Raw genomic sequence first — 19,052 nt, forward strand, 5'->3', positions numbered from 1 at the left:
TCTTGATCCTCTGTTCTCCCTCTGATAAAAAAAAACTTTGTATTTTCCCAGTTCTTGATTTTATTTTCCCCCCTTGTTACTTTCCTCTCATCCTCTAACCTCTCATTGGTTAGACTTGCTTAAAATATATTAATTAGAATGAACTCGAACACAACAAGTCTCCTTGGTATGTTTCTCTTCGCCTCCTGATTTTTCCAAATTCTGATTTATGACAATTGGTTAATTAAAACATCTTGCTCAAGGTTTCACATTGCATTCATTGCACAGACAAGATTAGGTTATAAATGAAAAAAATGCTTTTTTTAATTTTTTTCCTTTGTTCCATTCTACCTCTCATTAATTAGAGTTGCTTAAGATATGTTAGTTAGAAGAAATTTGAACAAAGCCTCCTAATCTCTTTTAAAGACACAGTCTTTTCAAATCCAAATTCCAAGCTTGTGTTTGAATGGGTTTGTCACTTCTCTGCTTTCTCCTTTCTGTCTCCAAGTTGTTTAAGGCTAGTAGTTCTTTTGGGGCTAGTGATTTAACCCTCCATTTCCCCCCCCTCTCTCTCCCTCTCTCTCTCTCTCTCTCTCTTTCTTTCTGCCAAAATCCTGATCTGTCCATCAATATTATTTATACTCTCAAGGTTCTTTGCCTTTTCCAAATTCTGATTTATGTCTATTGGTTAATTAAATCTTCTTACCAGGCTTTTCATCCTGTCTCCTACACGCTCTTGCTCAGATGCTTTGGCCAGAAGCCAGCAGCTTCTTGTGCAGCTATGTTGCCATGCTGCCTCCCCCAACGCCAATTCAGAAGGCAAATCTCTGACCTACAAGGGACCTGTTGCACTCCCTCTGGGTCTGATGAAATGCTGCCCCTTCTTCACCCCCTCCCACAGGGAGGTTCTGATCCAAAAGGATCTCGGCATTGGTTTGTCAGACAGAGTTCATGTGAGGCTCTTCAGAGTCCACACCTCCCTTGTCTGTCTTACTGAGGAACTTCTGGTCAAATCCTATTGAGTTTTTATCTTGACTTGTCAGATTCCTACAATACTTTTCTTTTGTCACAAAGCTATAATCATTGTTAAATCTGGCTGTACCCTCACCAGTGAGGGGATTATTTTACATCAAATACATTAATATGCTTTAAAAAAGATTTATAAAATTGCAGACAGGTTCTGTAAGAGAAGAATGCATATATGGATATACAGAACAAGAACAAGAACAGAACAGAACAGAACAGAATATATAAATGGACAGACAATTACATTCAGAGACCATTTCAGTAATCACTTGTAAAACATTTTTTATGATAAGAAAATATGATGACAGAACATGAAGAAAACAAGTCCAATGCATTTTTTGACAGTCCATTGCCTAACCCTTTCAGATGATACTTTTAATGTCCTCCACATAAATCAATGTATTATTGGGATCTAAAGTATTAAATGCATCAAATTCTATTGCTTGTAGGTTGTAAGAACGTGTCATATTAGAAAGGGCTATAAAGAAACAAGAAGAGAAAATGAGATGTTTGCTTCCTTTGGGATAGGATCTGGTTAGAATGGTGCTGTTGGAGAATTTAATATTTAAAGTTGAATAAAACTTGGGGGAAAATTGAGGGAAAGTTATAATCATATCATTGCCTTGTCAAATTACTGCATAGAACAGAAAAATAAAGATACAATATTGAATAAAGCCGAATGGAAACTGCATAAACCTAAATTGACAAATTGAGCAATCATTAATGTAAATTGGAGCTTTATAGAAATTTCTTTTGGCATTTTAAATCACTCAAGAATGTCAGCTCTAATATGCATATGAGTGGATATGTATGTGTGTAGTGTTTGTTTGGGTGTGGGATGGGTGGGATTTTTTGTGTTTTTTTAAAGGCAGAAACCGTATTTTCAAAGCAATTCAGTTCCAGGCATGGGGCCCTATCTTTTAATGTGTTCTTTTTGTATGGCCTCAGCTTGAAGAGGGGAAGACTGCTGTTTTCTTTTATCTCCTTTTAGCTGCCACTGCAGTGGCAGAAGCCAGCAGGCTTTGGAGCAATAGCGTTTTATTGCTTTCAACATGATGCAATTTGGGATGGAATATGAGGCATTTCTTAGGATCAATAAACCAGGTTCTAATCTTCAGATTACAGCTCAGCTCCATCAAGGTCTATTTACAGAAATGATTCAGCTGAAGTTAGGCTCATTTTGCCCATGAAGCTGAATGCAAAGCTACCTCAATCAAAATCTCATTCAGGTCTTTAGACAGGAGTGCCAATCACATCAGAAAGCAGGCTTTTTGAAAAACAAATGTAGTACATATACGAAAGACATGTTAGAAATGGCAGATAAAAAATGTCTTTTGTTCCAAAGGAACAACAATAAAAAAAGCAAACAGATATATGTCTTCTTTTTCTTTCTGGGTCCTACAATAATTTAAAGAGCAGTTGGATAATTATTGGCTACGTTTGCATAGCAAAGAAATATCCCCTAATAAATAGCTAAATTTTCTATTTTGTGACACTACTACTTTTAGTCATTGTTTTCATTCTGATGCTTTAAGGATTACCTTCCACATAGCTCACAAAGTATTTTACTTCCTTTCATTGAGGCAGCAGAGGATATTATTATTGTTGTTGTTATCAACTTAATGTTATTAGTATGATAATGAACAGTTTTTAAATGATCTCAAAATGCTACAGGTTTTGTATGACAACATCTGTTATTTATTAAAAGAAAGAAACGTAGTAAAAGCCAGCCAGCCTGACACTGGGCAATTAACTTTTCTTGTCAGAAGCCAGCTGGGAAGGTCACAAATCATGATCATCTAACCATAAATTGTTGTTACTATCATAGATGAGAACAGGTTGCCAAGCATCTAAATTGGGGATTGACAATCCACGGCCCCAGAGCTGCATGTGGCTCGTTGACCCCTCTTCTGTGACTCCTGCCAACCCGGTCATGCAACATGCTCTCTGCCCCGAAAATGCACAAGCCTCTCCACAGAGCCATGCAGCTGAAGTGCTCCTGGCGTTTTTTCCACACTGCCTGCGACTGGCTGCTTTTTGTGTCCTTCGCAGGCAGCTCAGAGCCATTGTGATGGTATCCCACTTGGGCACGCACATGCGCCTAAGAGATAGGGAGATGAGAGAGAGAAAAGGGGAGAAAAAGAGAAGCAAGGCCAGCACAAGTGGAGGTGAGGAGCAAAGAGGATCACCTCTCTCAATGATTTCTGCCCATTGATTGAGACCTGACCGAATTGGTACTATCTGATTTCTGTTGCTTCAGGAAGGAAAGAAGGAAGGAAAGAGGGGAGAATGAGAAAAAGATGGAGGGAGAGAATGAGAGAGAGGAAAAAGAGAGAAAAAATTGAGAGAGAGAAGGAGGAGAGAGAGATGGAGAGAGAGAAATGAGAGAGAGTTGGAAGGAAAGAATGAGAAAGAGGGAAAAGGGAGGGAAACAAATGAGAGGGAGAGAGAAGGAGAAAGAAAGAGAGATGAGAAAGGGAGGAGGAGGTGAGAGGGAGAGGGAGGGAGAGAGTGAGAGAGAAAGAAATGAGAGAGGGAGAGATGAGAGAGAGAAAGAGTGAAAGAAAGACACACACAGAGAGATAGATACCTGTTTCCCATAGAAAAGAAAACACTGGGAGCACAAAACCTGGGTAGGCATGGCTGAGGGGGGCATGTGACTGGGTGGGAGTGGGTGACATCAAGCTGGCCGTGTCCACCCAGGTTTTCTGGTGTTTTGTATTATGTGGGAAATGGGTCCAAATGGCTCTTTGAATATTTAAGGTTGCAGACCCCTGATCTAAATTGTGTTCATGTGCTTGCGAAGATGGTGCAACTTAAAGGGTGCATCATAAATCATTTTCCCCAGATTTTATTTTATTGTAACATAAAATCATATTTATTTTTAGCTGGTTGTAGATCAAGAGCTATCTATGTGTGTGTGTGTGTGTGTGTGTCTCTTTTCAGGATGCTGCAATGATCTGGAAAAAGTTAGGCCATTGTTAATAAATAACAGGGTGCTGTATTTTGGCTATTTGCTTGCCACATTTCTGGAGAGAGCACATGGGAGGATTTATTTTGATAGTATGCAAAAGTCACTGAAGAACAAACTGGCTAGAAAGCCTGGGTTACTTCCACACATATTTGATAAAAATGTTCTACAGAAAGTATGTATAAGTTGGTAAATAGAACAAGTTGCACTCTTATTTACTTCGATTTTCAAAGCAGCCATCAATTTGGCTGCAGGAAATGTTCTTGATTCTTCTTGCATCAGGTCAAAGCAGCCACATGTGAGTGTAAATGCTGCTGTTATAGCGTCTTAAGACAAAAAAGGATGTAAAACATTGCTGCCACCTCTTAATTTAAATGTGCCAGATTGTCTTTAAGCTAACGCTTAAGTCAAATGCTATGGAGTAACAATTATTCCAGTTATTTGCTCCTATTGACATCCTTGTTAGATACAACTCTTTTCTTTTACTTGATAAGGGAATAGGCTACACTGATTTAAATAGGAAGACCTCTATATCATTAGCCAAAAAGCTGAAAGGATTTTTTCCCTTTCTCTCCCAAATGGTGAAAATTATTCTACTGCATTTTATAGTATGTTTGGCTTAGTGGTTAAGGACTAAATGAAGCATAAAGTTTAAAGCAACTCAAACATGGACACAAATGCCATTTCAGAAATCTATATTTTTAACTTTATTTTATTTACCTGATGCTTGCAATCTGCTTTATCAGCCTGCTCAAGCTTCAGTTTTTCCTTTTCTCATCTATAAAAAAATGGTTATTATGTTAATTAATATAGAAGGTAAGTTTTCCTTTTATTACATTTACAAAAATAAAATCTAAAATATATGCTGCTGTAACATTTATATCTGTATAAAGTATCTAATGGAAATTAATATTAAAATTCCTCTTAAGAGTAACATAAAGATGGGCAGCTATATAAATTTCATACATGAATAAAATAAATATTAAAATATGATGTAATGGCCAATTTAAATTACATTCATCTTTCAACAAAAACTTATTCTCCTGTGCGCTGCTTGGAAAATCCAAGCATAGGTTCAACTTCAGTTTGTCTGCCCATGATTGAGTTAATTTTAGAGTCTTTTAGCCATGCCTCCCAGCTTGACTTCAGTTTTATCAACTCAGTCAAGCCCATCAGAGTGACTTTTGACTCTCTCCTCAGTTACTGAGCAGAGAAATTGACTTTGAACTATTTTTTGGATCTCCATTTGTTTAACAGTAGCAGAAATATAGAGAGAACTAGTGCGGGGGATTTTGACAGTTGTCAAATGGCCTTTCGAGGCTTGCCAGCAGTGAGCTCCCCTCAGGCCTCACACAAGGTTGGAACTGTCAAATTGCACCGCTGAACCTCTGCTGGTGGAAAGCAGTCTCTCCATGAGGTTTGTTGCTTCTGCAAGGCATCACAGCAGCTAGCAGGATGGCTAGCTTTTTCAGACCGGGTGAGCTTCACTTGTGGCCTCAGTAGGAATCCCGAACTGTCATCTGAGAAGGATCATCGGTTGAGAGGAGTGCAGTCACCATTTTGAACACTAGCTTGAGGCAGCTGCCATTTTGGATCGCGGTTTTGTTGTGCCCCCCATTTTAGACACTAGATTGCATCAAATTGCAGATCTAGTGGCAGGGATAGCATTCACAGCACTGCAGGCCTCAGTGGAAGCTTGGAAGATCAGTGTCAGGCTATTGTTTCTTCCCACCCTGCAGCCTTCTCATTGGGATTCCTCTGCAGCAATCTGGCAGTTCCGAAAGACTTTATTCCTGCCTGAAAGCCCTGGTCTACCACAGCAGCTCTTATTCTGACACATCATCATTTGTGCAGCTGCAACCTTCAATGTAGCAGTGCCAGTGCCAGGGGCCTCCAACGAGGTTGCCCGAGCACTATTCGCAATCCAGCCCTGGACGATTCCCTGTCCAAGTATTCAGTCAAAACCCGGTGAGGCTGTGGCAGATTCCTGTCCATGAAGTGAACCACAGAGACCTGGTCCAGAGGTGGTAAGTGGAGTGTTTGCGTTTGCCAGCCTAACTACCTCCAAGTATGGCTGATCAGGGTCATGAGAAAGAAGAACACTCCCCAGGCCCATCCTCCATCATTTCCTCTTTCCCCCAAAGAAGAAAGCAGCTAAGGGGTCATCCAAGAGCTCTAACAAGTCAGGCGGGTCCAAGATATCTTCTCATAAGTCCTTTTCAGCTGACAGAGATGCCACTAGATGATTGAAGGCCTTGGAAAAACAATTTGCTTGGTTATCTTCCCCAAGACAGACTGAGGCAACTCAGACCAGGGATGAGACACAGGATTCCAGATGACATTTCTATCTCTCAAGAGTTTCAGGCAGCTTGCTTCGAGGAGGATTTTGCACCCTTCAAGTGCTTTCCCATGGCTGCTGAGGAGTCTCCTGACAACTCCAGTGAGGAGGAGGAGGTCACACCTGACCCTAGACCAACCACAGCATGCTTTTCTGAAGAACAGCAGGAATTCATTTCACAGGCTATAATGCTAGCCATGGAGTTTGCTTTCCAGCACAGACCCATCTCCACTAAACAGGGAACCAGGGCCAGAGTAGAGACATTCCTCTTCCCAATCAGGATCCTCCCGCTCCCAAGCCTTCCATGCACAGTGAGAACTCACTAGCAGCTGAGGAGGTGGGCATGGAACACATCCTCTTGGACGATGAGCATATGATCTTTGACAAGCCGGCCTTCACTGGCCTCTTTCAACCTGCTCTCTTTAAGTCCCTTCTTCACAAGGCAAAGGTGATCACTAGTACTGAGATGATCAGTACCTCGGTTGAGGCAGCCAAGAACAACCTGTCAAGAAGGCCAAGAGCAATAACTTATTCTCTGAATCGCCTGTTGAGCACAAGGAGGTTCCTACCCCTCAGCTCTTCTTAGATGTTGACAATGCCAGCGATCCCAGCCTGGATCTATCCCAGCTCCAGTGTCTGTGACAAATGATTATATTCAGTAGCTCCCAAACTGGAGAACCTTTTGCAGTGGCCCAAGGTAGATACCCCTGTGGCCTCTCTTACGTCCTTTGCACTCATTCCCTCTGATCTTGTGGATGGCTGAAGGCGGAGAAGAAGAGAGCAGAGTCCCCTTTCAAAAAGGTTTCCTGGGCCATCAGGGCTTATATATATAAGATATATATATAAAAGATATATATATATATATATATATATATATATATATATATATATATATATATATATATATATATATATAAAGATTTGTGCAGATAAATAAATAAATAAATCAGCACAAATACAACAAATGTAACAAAAAGGCAACAGTAAAATATATATGTATATATGTGTATATATATGTGTGTATATATGTGTATGTGTATACACACACACACACACACACACACACAGATTTTCTTGTCTTTTGCTGGTCTATGACCATAATAGCAATAATACTTAGACTTATATACTGCTTCACAGTGCTTTTACAGCCCTCTCTAAGTGGTTTATAGTGTCCCCCACCCCAAACAATCTGGGTCCTCATTTCTTAAAATATATCCACATAAATCTTATATTCTAAATATTTTTAATTTGAATATTGGTTGAGCAAAGAATAAATCAACTACCACTTACAATTAGATAACCAAATAATATGGAAATGGGGAAAAATTATATAAAAATAAACTGTTAAAGCTTCCTTTACAAGAAAACTGAGATTTGTTAAGTATAATTGTCCAGTTTTTCTGAATGATTTTTATGACAAAGAGAGGAGCAAATATCCTCCAGAACATTTTGTAAATGAAACTTTTATAATGTCTTTTGACTCATTATTCCTTTTCTTGTTTGCAAAATTGCTTTTCCACTTTTCCAGTTTTGTCCTCAATAGCTAAAACATAAATCACAATCAACCAGGTTCCTTTTTAAATAAAGTCTCAGTGTTATTTGTAAAAGCTAAAATGTGATGAATCATAACTGTAATTTTATTTAATATTTGCAAAATTTGTAATATTTATTCAATATTTATTTCAATTTCACTTGATTTATGGTGGAGTTAGAACTAATGATTATATGAGAATTAGAAATATTAGGAATTGAGATTAACAGTTAAAAGGGAAGCTCACAGAAATGAATTATATGTTAGCATCAAGGATAAAAAATTATGTTCAAATCCAAATAATATCCATTCTTGAAAAAGATCTATTCTTTTAGAAAAATAAGTAAATTCTTTTGAATTGCTATCAACAAGCTCGAAATTTTCTAACTAATAATGTTTTTTGCTTATCTTGTATAATTTTAATATTTTTCTTAAAAGTTCTGTCTACTTTAAGGTGACCAGATTTTCAGATTGGAAAAGAGGGACACCCTTGACCGGGGGGGGGGGGGGGGGGCGCTTGATTAAAAAAAAATTTTTTTGTCAAAAGGTCACCCCAGGACACTGAAACCAGCATAAATACGAATCTGTTGCCAAACAAAATTTTGATCACGTGACCATGAGGATGCTGCAACGGTCGCTAAGTGTGAAAAATGGTCGCAACGGTCGCTAAGTGTGAAAAATGGTCATCAGTCACTTTTTTCAATGCCATTGTAACTTTGGTCACTAAATGTTTTCCCCCTCCTCGAGACTCCTCACTTAGCGACCATCAGAAATACGAATCTGTTGCCAAACATCAACATTTTGATCGCGTAACCATGAGGATGCCACAACGGTCGCTAAGTGTGAAAATGGTCGCTAAGTGTGAAAAATGGTCATCAGTCACTTTTTTCAATGCCATTGTATCTTCCTGATTATTAAAAGTGCAAATTCACTCAGTGTCAATCATGACTCCTGAGTCCATTTCAAAGTATTGTGCATAGAAATTTTTAAAATGGCTTGTTTCAATTTATTTTGGATAGAATCTTTTTTTAAATAGTCTAAGACAATTTAAAAAAAGAATCAACACAGAATACCACTATTTTAAAAAATCATATGCACAATAAATAAAATATTATTTTAAAATACATTGAGCCTATACTCCTTACAGTAAATGACTCATCTGGAAACAAGCCAATAGCAGTTTTGTGCTTTAAAATTTACAGATTTTCCAAAATCAGCTTAAGTCCAAATATTTAAAGACCACCCCCCTCAAAGCTATCTTACCAGAGCTTTAAATATCTTCTGGGGAGGCCCTGCTAGTAATCCCATTCATGACAAAGGTAGGGCTTTCTCAGGAGGAAGGTCTCAGCTTGTGCCCATCCTTTGGAAACCTCCTCCAGAGCAGGGAGCCCTAACCTGCTGTCCATTCAGGAAGGCTGTACAAATTATTCTGTCTTCTAGAATCTAGAGCCATTGGGATTTAATATGGTTTTATCACTGGATTTTCTTTTTATTGTTTTTGTGGAATTGTTACAATGATTTTATAATAATATAATTTTATTTGGCATTTTTGTTGCTGTAAACTGCTGAAAGCCCCTGATAGAATACAAATTATTTAATAATAAATTAGGAAATGTGTAGCTGTTTTCAACACATTGGTTTGTTTGAACAGCTGAAATCAAGCCTGTTCACCCAAGGCAATTCTAGAGTAACATGTGCTTCAGGACAACCTCCCTCTTAGACTGCTTTTTAAAAATGAATTATGCCTTGCTTTTCTATATTATCTTCACTGACACTGTTAGTTTTATTGTTTTCTTGAAGAGATATTTTATTATTCTTTTGTAAATCCTTTTGGATTTTTTCATGAAGAATTCCAGTATAAAAATAAAAAAACAACACCATAGAGTAAGCTATCTTTTTCAAATACACTTGCAGTGGCAACCTATTACATATTACCTGGCAAAAGAAATCAGTGTTTCTTAAAATCTCTCCTTGGAGTCCAGAGGGTCAGACCCAATCAAGGGTACTCAAAATTCAAATTTGCCAGCCTATGTTGAAATCCCATCAAACAATTGTGAGAATCCACAGTAGCAGTGAATACTTAGATTTCAATATTTAATGCAATACATATTGATAAATATAACCCATACAAACAAATACCATTTTGGGATCCTGAGAGAAAATTTTTAAAACAAAGACAGTAATATAGATTCAGGCGGCTAACACATACAACTGTAATGTTTTGAACATATTTTTCTCTCTACACTATACAGCCTTCTGATGCATGAAATGAAACTCTTACTCTTAACTCTATAGGCACACAATCTTTCCAGTAGTTCACATACTAGTTGGTAACATCTTAATTTGAGGCTTGATTGGAACATTATACAGTTATTGAAAGACAGTAAAATGGACATCAACAATCTCACACCCTGCTCAAAGTTGTGACAGCAAGTTTAAATTTTTGACCTTAACTATCAAGAAAAAAAACAATTTTAAAACTGGCATGTCAGTGACTTCTTAAAAGTCAGGATGCCTGGTCAAGATTAAATTGCAGGTAGATTTCTTATCACTTTCTAAAAAGAGAAAAATTCAGAACATAACAAATAAAAGGTTGTGAATTTCACAGATGAGACAGAAAACCACAAATGGGCAAATATGACCTACAAAGGCATGAATCTCCCATATTATGGGAATCCCATAAACCCTGCAGATGTTCATAATGAAATTATATTTAACTATTTGGGACAGAAAGACAACACAGACTATTTTTTAAAAAAATTCACCAATATCACACCATAAGATTCTTTATCTTTTCTTTGCAACAATTCCTAATGGCACAAGAAATCTCCATCAATATCTATCCCCAAGAAGAAAACTCTTCTTTAACAGCAAAATAATGTAGAAAAATTACAAACAATAACTCTTTTCAGCTTTATGCACCACCCCAGTAAACACAAATGTTTGATCAGAAAAAATATGTCCAAGATAGGAGCAATAAGCTATACACCATGATTTAGGAGTTTGATTTTTTTCAAAAATAAATGCTAAAATACTAAACTGTATATATGCACATTTAGGTAAATAGTGTTCTGTATACCCTCTCGGAGGCGGCGATGGATCCCAATCACGAACGGACGCCGCCAGCAGATAACTTCCACACGATTCAGGGGCTTTTGCCAGGCGGCGGGACCCCCGAAAGCGAGAGAAAATTGTCTGTGGGCAGCTGGCAGCGCCCCAACCTCTCCTCCTGCCGCGCGGATCCATTTTGATTCACGAACGGATTCCGCGGTGGTTCAGGGGCTTATGCTGGGCGGCGGGACCCCCGGAAGTGAGAGAGGAAGTTCCGGAAGCGAGAGGCTGCCCCGGCGATCGATCCCAATCACGAACGGACGCCGCCCGCAGATAACTTTCCATAACTTTCCGGGCGGTGGGACCCCCGCACGACGTTCTGTGCGGGCGGCAGCCGCTGCGCCCATGCTCTCGGAGGCGGCGATCCCATTCACGAAGCGGCAGCTCCTCGTGGGCGCAGCGCCTGCCGCCCGCACAGAGTGAATTTAATTGGGATCGCCTGCGGCCGCGAGGATCCCTGCACAAATGGATTCCTCGCGGCCGCAGGCGATCCCAATTCACTCAGCCGGGGCGGGCAATTTCTGCACGAACGGACTACTCCTCGCGGCCGCAGGAGGACAGGGAGGAGGAGGGGGCAGCCGAGCCACCCGCACAGAGTGAATTCAATTGGGATCGCCTGCGGCCGCGAGGACTCCTGCACAAACGGAGTATTCCTCGCGGCCGCAGGCGATCCCAATTCACTCAGCCAGGGCGGGCAATTTCTGCACGAACGGACTACTCCTCGCGGCCGCAGGAGGACAGGGAGGAGGAGGGGGCAGCCGAGCCGCCTGCACAGAGTGAATTCAATTGGGATCGCCTGCGGCCGCGAGGACTCCTGCACGAACGGAGTATTCCTCGCGGCCGCAGGCGATCCCAATTCACTCAGCCAGGGCGGGCAATTTCTGCACGAATTGCCCACCCCGGCTGAGTGAATTGGGATCGCCTGCGGCCACGAGGAATAGTCCGTTCATGCAGAAATTGCCCGCCCCGGCTGAGTGAATTCAATTGGGATCGCCTGCGGCCGCGAGGACTCCTCACAGCCGCAGGCGATCCCAATTCACTCAGCCAGGGCGGGCAATCAATTTCTGCACGAACGGACTACTCCTCGCGGCCGCAGGAGGACAGGGAGGAGGAGGGGGCAGCCGCACGCACGCGGTTCAGGGGCTTCTGCCGGGCGGCGGGAGCCCCTGAACCGGCCGCGGGCGGCTGCAGCTGCCCCCACCCTCTCCTCCTGCCGCGGCGAGCGGAAAATTCGATTAGAATTAGATTACTCACCAGTCAGCGCAGCTGCAACCTCTTTCGTCTTTTGTAGAAAGGAAATGGAAACTCGCGCAAGCGTGCTGAAAATTTCCCATCCCAGCCAGCTCACTGATTGGCTGGAGTCCAGGCCAATCCAATCAGTGAGCGGGAGGCTGGGCTGGCTTAAATTTGTAGGTAGTAGGTAAAAGGCTAAAAGCACGCTTTTTTTGGCGCTCGCAGCTCCCGCCCATCAGCTGCTAGCTTGCTGGGCTGGCTCATCTGGTAGGATAGAGAACAGAACGATGAGCCAGCCCAGCAAGCTAGCAGCTGATGGGCGGGAGCTGCGAGCGCCAAAAAAAGCGTGCCTTTTAAAAAGGCGGGCGGGACGCGGGAAAGTGCGTTGGAAAGCGGGTGTGTCCCGCCAAAAGCGGGACGTCTGGTCACCTTAGTCTACTTGTGGAAGAACTATTCCAATCTCCCATGAAACACCAATTTTCATGAGAAAGGCCTATTAGGCTTTCTGTAAGTCCTTCATAGAACATTTATTTATCCATATTTAAGGCATACAAACCAAATATCAGATTTTTAACCCCATGAAAATTAATTTCCATCCCAACATATCTAACATTTTATCTGTCAATAGAAGTTGGAAGTTTATATGCAAAACTGTTCCATTGTTGTCAAATATTTTATATCCTTTTTTTAATATGTGCTGCTTGTAAGCAAATTTATTTTTTCAAATAATATTTTTTTTTACTTTTTGAACAGCATTAGGTCCATTTAATTTCCATAAGCATTTGTAATCCATAATAAATGGATTGAATTACATGTTTATTGTAAGCAGCTAAGAAGTAGAAGTAAAACAATGATGTTGATTTTCCTTAAAGTTTTACCTAACATAAACTACATTTTATTGTACACAGTCACTTCAACAAAAAATGGATTTTAAACTTTTTCCTCTAACTTTTTAGACAGGAACAATGAGCCAATATTTTCTGTACTAAAGCCAATATAAGCAAAGTGCTTAAAGGATTATATAGATTATTGCAAAAGCAGATTAAGCTCTACAGAGTCATTTCTTGCTGCATCTGCAGTGATTAACAGGGTGTAAATTGGTTATTTCCCTAAATCTTGGATCAAGCAAGATAGACATGACACTGCCATTCTGATTCACAGGATACCAAAAACTGCTGAAGTGTGTAAAGGAGATTTGGAAATGATATAAATAGTTGCTTTTTAAATGCAACAAAAATAAGAGCATATACCTTTTTAAATAACAGTTTATCTCTTTAATCAGTGACATCAATTTTCACTGTAAATAATATCATCGGGTCATGTTGGATGGGACATGAATAACCCCTTTTTCCATGATATAATGTACATAACCTTCATTTTGAGTTATGGTCTGCATTCACTGCATTTTTATTCACAAAAATAAAAATCATTAAGCTATGGTTTCACAATGCACAATCCATTTTCTTGATAGGGTTAGGATCACATACCATATCCATTTGGGTTATGATTTTGTTCTTGATAGGATTAGATTCAACATGTCATATGAGTTTAGTATTATGGCCTTATATGTGCTGCATCACTTTAGATAAAGGTCACATCTAGGAGGAGATCATATCTGGGTAGCAGATTTGTACATGTCACATCTTGGGTAGAAGAGTGTGATGTCATATCCAGAGGAAGGATTTCTGATGTGCCCTAATGATATCACTGATTAATAAAACAGATAAACCATCCTTAAGAAAAGTATATACTTACTTCTATAGCAATTGGAGAAATATACCGTGTTTCTCCAAAAAGAAGGCCAGGTTTTATTTTGATCCCAGAAAAATGACTAGGCCTTCCTTTTAGGGGGTTCTAATTATTGACTCACCTTGTGGCAGTGGTATTGATAGCCCTGCCCAGCAGGAGCCCGCTGCTGGCCACTTCTTCTGTGACCGTTTGCTGCCCCTTGCATGCATCGCCTCGGCCTCCATTTCACCTTCAGTGCCTGCAGCTGATAACAGAGCTATTGGCTGTAGATGCCTTCTGGTAGGCATCTGAAGGTAAAACAGAGTCCAGGGTGATGCATGAGAGTGGTGGCAAGTGACTGCAGAAGACGTGGCCATAGAAGAAGGCGAGGCAGGTGTCAGGGTGTGCAAGTCTGGTAAGAAGGGCAGCTCCACCCCCCGCCCCATCCCCACCCTAGCTTATTTTTCACCTGTGTACATCACCTCACCCCCTGCACCCTAGGGTAGGCACGGTCTTAATTAGGGCTAATTTTGTGGGTGGGGCTTGATATATTCGGATGCACTCAAAAACATGATAGAAGTCCCTTTGAAAGTAGGTTGTCTTTTTGGAGAAACACGGTATGTATGTGTTTGTGTATTTGTGTGTCTATAGATGTTTGCTAAAGCAAAACAGATATGTTTGTATCATTCTTAGATTTGTTAAGCATTAATATTGAGTGTGTGTTATGTTTGTGGATCTTAGAAATGCAAATCAATGGAAGATGTGGATGGAAACTGAAGTGATAACTATTGAAATCCAAAGGAAATGGCTTATATACATATTTCCTAAGGAAAGGGATATTTGGAGAGTATATCTCTCAAGTAAAAAATTGCAATTTCACGTACACTGATCCTTTGACTATATCCTTACAACTATGCTAGCAAAAATTGATGGGAGGTATGAGAAAACATGAATGTGAAGACAAGCTGTGGAACTATCATTTCTGAATTTTATTCAGGGCACTTTTTAGGGCCAAAACAGTATGGAAATGAGAAAGTCAAGGATGGTAGCTGAAGGATAGTACTGTAAGATTTTTTTATGAGTCACAGTCTTAATTACAAGTGGAATTACTGACCTGGCTAAATGATGAAACAAAGTCTAAGACTTCACTCTCAAATAGCCCACAAATGTAGATTGAACAGTTTTTAAATGTTCCAATTAATTTGTATTGAGTCATACCATTTTTGGAATGTAATCCAATTTTACTGCCATCAGCAGATATTTCATTATTACTCGGGCAATATGAAATATATTCATTATGTGGATTTTTAAAATTTATTTATTTATTTTTTATTTTGCTTTTGTTATTTGAGATGTTGCAGGAACTTAGATATTTAAGTATCATGTTCTCAATATACCACTTTGTTTTCAAAAGTGATAATGCAATAAAGCTATGCAGAAATCTATAAAATGGCATGCTTTTTTGTTTTTCAGAAAAATGTGAAGAACCTCTGGTCTCCAACTTAGCACCCTCCTTCTTCAGCAGTTCATCATCTCTGTCATCTACATCAAATAGCTATTCGCCTGGGTTTGCCAAACTAAACAAAAGAGGAGGTAGGACTTTTGCTTTTAAAACTTTGAATTATTGTGTATTATTATATACTATTTATTTATTTAGTTACCGTACACTCACACACACACACACACACACACACCACATACAAACACATACTTTTTAAACAAAAGGAAATTACAACATTTGCACAATTAATGTAATGTCGTTCTGCCAAAAAATTAACAAACAAAAACTATATATGCAAACCCACAAAATCTCATAATTGATAAGCATAGCAATTTAAAAAAGAAAAATAAAACTGAAAATTAGTATTATAACAAGACCCTCCTCAAAAGCATTGATCATTTTTTGTGGGGGAAATGGTTTAATTTTATTTGAAAAAGAAAAAAAATAATGGACATTTTACATAAGTAGTCAGTTTCTGGATAGATCTTCAATGGAGTACTTCAATACTTCAATAAAATTGACCAATTAGGAACAGACAAGGGTAAGCAAATGAATTGCCTTTCCTATCATGTTTTCCTCTTGTAGCTTGAGCCTGGAGATGGTCTACTCAGTGCTTCCCAAATACGCCAAACTGGCTTCCCTCCGACATGCTGCCTAAATTTTGTCCATTAAGGAAACCAAGTGATCTACTGTTGGGATGGGGTTTTTTTGGGGGGGGGGAGTCCACCAACTAGTGCTTTGGCAGCAATAAAAACGTATGATAAGACTCCACCTTCTCAATAGTACTGTCTAATTAATTTTTCTAAGCTACACAGCTTTCACAATGCTGTAGAAACACTTGCAATGGAAACAGATAAAGCCAGTCAACCATGACCTGTGTCACAACATTTCTAACCTGCCCTCTTTAAGTTGCTGAAAACAGTCAACATCGCACCTAAGACATGTTGGTAAGTGCATGAGAGAGTATATATACACATTAAACTACTCAGAACCCCCTTAGTGAATTGTAATGATCTTTTTAGGCTGGACAGATTTGTTAGACATATAAGAGAGGTCTGAAGTTCAATCAGAATCAGACTAATGGAGCTGGAAGAGGCCTTGGAGATCTAGGTTCCAGTCTAACTTCCTGCTCAAGCAGGATACCCTATACCATTTTGGTCAAGTGGTTGTTCAATCTCATTTTAAAAGAATAGAATGAATGAACTGGAAGGAACCTTGGAGGTCTTTTAATCCAGCCCCCTGCTCAAGCAGGGGAGAATCTGTACTATTTCAGATAAGTAAGCATCTAGACTCCTCCTAAAAACATCCAGTGATGGAGCGCTCATGATTTCTGGAGGCAAGTTGTTCCACTGGTTAACTGTCCTCACTGTTAGGAAGTTTCTCCTTAATTCCAGCTTGTTTCTCTCTTTGATTTGCTTCCAACCATTGTTTCTTGTCCTCTGATGCATTGGAGAATAATTTGACTTCCTCTTCTTTGTGGCAACCCCTCAACTACTGGAACACTGCTGTCATGTCATCCCTAATTCTTCTTTTCTTTAGACTAGCCAAATCCAAATCTTGTAGCCGTTCTTCATATGTTTTAGTCTCCAGGATTTTTATCATCTTAGTTGCTCTTCTTTGAACTTTTTCCAAAGTCTCAACACTTTTTTTTGTAGTATGATAACCATAATTGGCTGCAGTATTGCAGGTGTGATTACTACTTCATGTGACTTTAATTCCATGCCTCTGTTTATACAACTTAATACAATTCAAGTATTGCTGCTGCTGCATACTACTGGCTCATATTCAAGTTTATCCACTAAGAAACAAGTTTCAACTCAAGTAACTTATCCTGTTGTCTTTCTGCTATTCTAGAAGTTCAGTGATTATTTAAATTCTTCTACTTCTACAGTGAGAAAGCTTTGTTCTTTCTGAGGCAAAGGAAAGGGTGCCTGATTTTCAAGAAAAAATAATTGAATAATCATGCTGGCTTCCTCTATATTCAAGTAATCCTGGTTTCTTTTGTATTTTTGATGTTGACATTAGCCTCTGCTCTGTTATTTCTGGGTCTGTATGTAGTTCTTTCCAAACTTTGTGCATTCATTTCAAATATTCTCTTCTCGTTGGTCTATTATAACAGATTCAGTCCTGAATCCTGTATCCCATTTTCCACCAAATGTTCATGTACTTCAACACCTATCATAGTGCTTGTTCACCTGGGCGATGACCGAACTGATAGAGGCTTCTATAATTTATGTATCACCATTTTTTTTCTTTTGGAAGAGACACTCTGTGTGACTCCTCTGATGAGACCTGTCCAGTATGGTTGGACCACTGGCATAGCTGTCATCTTCCTCAAAGCACACAAACTCCACAGCTATGTCAGGGTACTGTCTTGCTGAAGGACAGTGTTTTTGTGCAGTTTCCTTTCTATTCAGCTGGAAACAACTTTTTTCAACTAGTTGTTGTTTGATTACATCAGCTACTACATTAGTTATCAATTTCAAAGTTGTTGGTAAATATCTAATCACTGTATCACCATGGCAGTCAGTGAGCTGAAGAGTTTTGGAATCTCTATTCCAGAGTTACCAAAGGAAGCATTGTAGCCAGTAGAATAGATAAGGCTTTATCTTATAAGGAGTGGTAAAGAGTAGCTTAAAAAGAAAAAAAAGCTATTTCCTTAGCATTAGAGCAGTTTTAGCATTTCATTGTGCTGGAGGGAAGAGAAATAATGGGATTAAAATTAAAATGTTTTTCTTTCTAAACAGAAGAGCACAGCTATTATCCATATTTCAGCCTTCACAATTAGATGTTGATTATTTTCAAGCAATTTTGAGTTACTCAGCATGATGGAGCATATTATTAATAATCATTTTCTTTTTCAAATAATCTAGTATTTGTGTTACCAGGAAAGGACTGACAAAGTCTCATAATTATGGGAGGAAATGTGATGAAAAACTATTTCAAGCTTCATAGTGATTTTTTGTGTGTATTCTTATAGAGGCCTCTCATATATGATTCAAATTAAAAAGCTACATTTATATATGTGCATTACTGATAAATGGTTAAATTCCATGATCTGTACAAATTATGGAAACTTAACAGATTTACAGTATCATTGTATCTAAATTATTCATAAATTGTTCTTTGTCTCATAAATATTTAAAGAAACATGAAACTGCAAAATATTGAAGCCCTTTGCCCAAATGATATCCAAATTGTGCTGCGTATGATTTATTTATTTATTTTAGGATTTTGATCTGATTTGAATTTATCAATATGCTTGAATTGGCTAATCTATTTAATTAAATTATGAAATTTATTTAAGTTGTTAATCAGTTTGATACAAGTTGTCAGATTGATCCAATCTATAAAATCAACTAAGTCATTGAAAAATGAATTCAGTTGGAATTTTGAACCAACACCCTTTAAACCAAATGTCCAAATTAAATACCTATCTATACCATTTATTGTTTTTGACTACTAAGTGATCCTCAGACTTTAGTGTTGGAAATAATTTGTGATTGTTTCTTTTAGTCTGACCACTTCAAATTTCTTCTGATTATTAATTGATAATATGTAGATGTCTGCAGTGTAATAACATACAAATTATTAGAAATTTCCTCAGACAATTCATAAAATATTTCTTCAAATA

General features: G+C 38.9%; 1 protein-coding gene across 1 annotated transcript in view; it reads left to right on the forward strand.

Moving 5' to 3' along the window:
• Window positions 1-19,052, forward strand: part of CNTNAP2 (contactin associated protein 2) — a 984,443-nt gene that overhangs the window by 128,895 nt on the left and 836,496 nt on the right. Inside the window, 1 exon segment of the mRNA XM_032235887.1 lies at window positions 15,391-15,510. Within this exon segment, the coding sequence (XP_032091778.1) occupies window positions 15,391-15,510 (120 nt within the window).

This window comes from Thamnophis elegans, chromosome Z, assembly GCF_009769535.1.
Source record: "Thamnophis elegans isolate rThaEle1 chromosome Z, rThaEle1.pri, whole genome shotgun sequence".
Classification (NCBI taxonomy): Eukaryota; Metazoa; Chordata; class Lepidosauria; order Squamata; family Colubridae; genus Thamnophis; species Thamnophis elegans.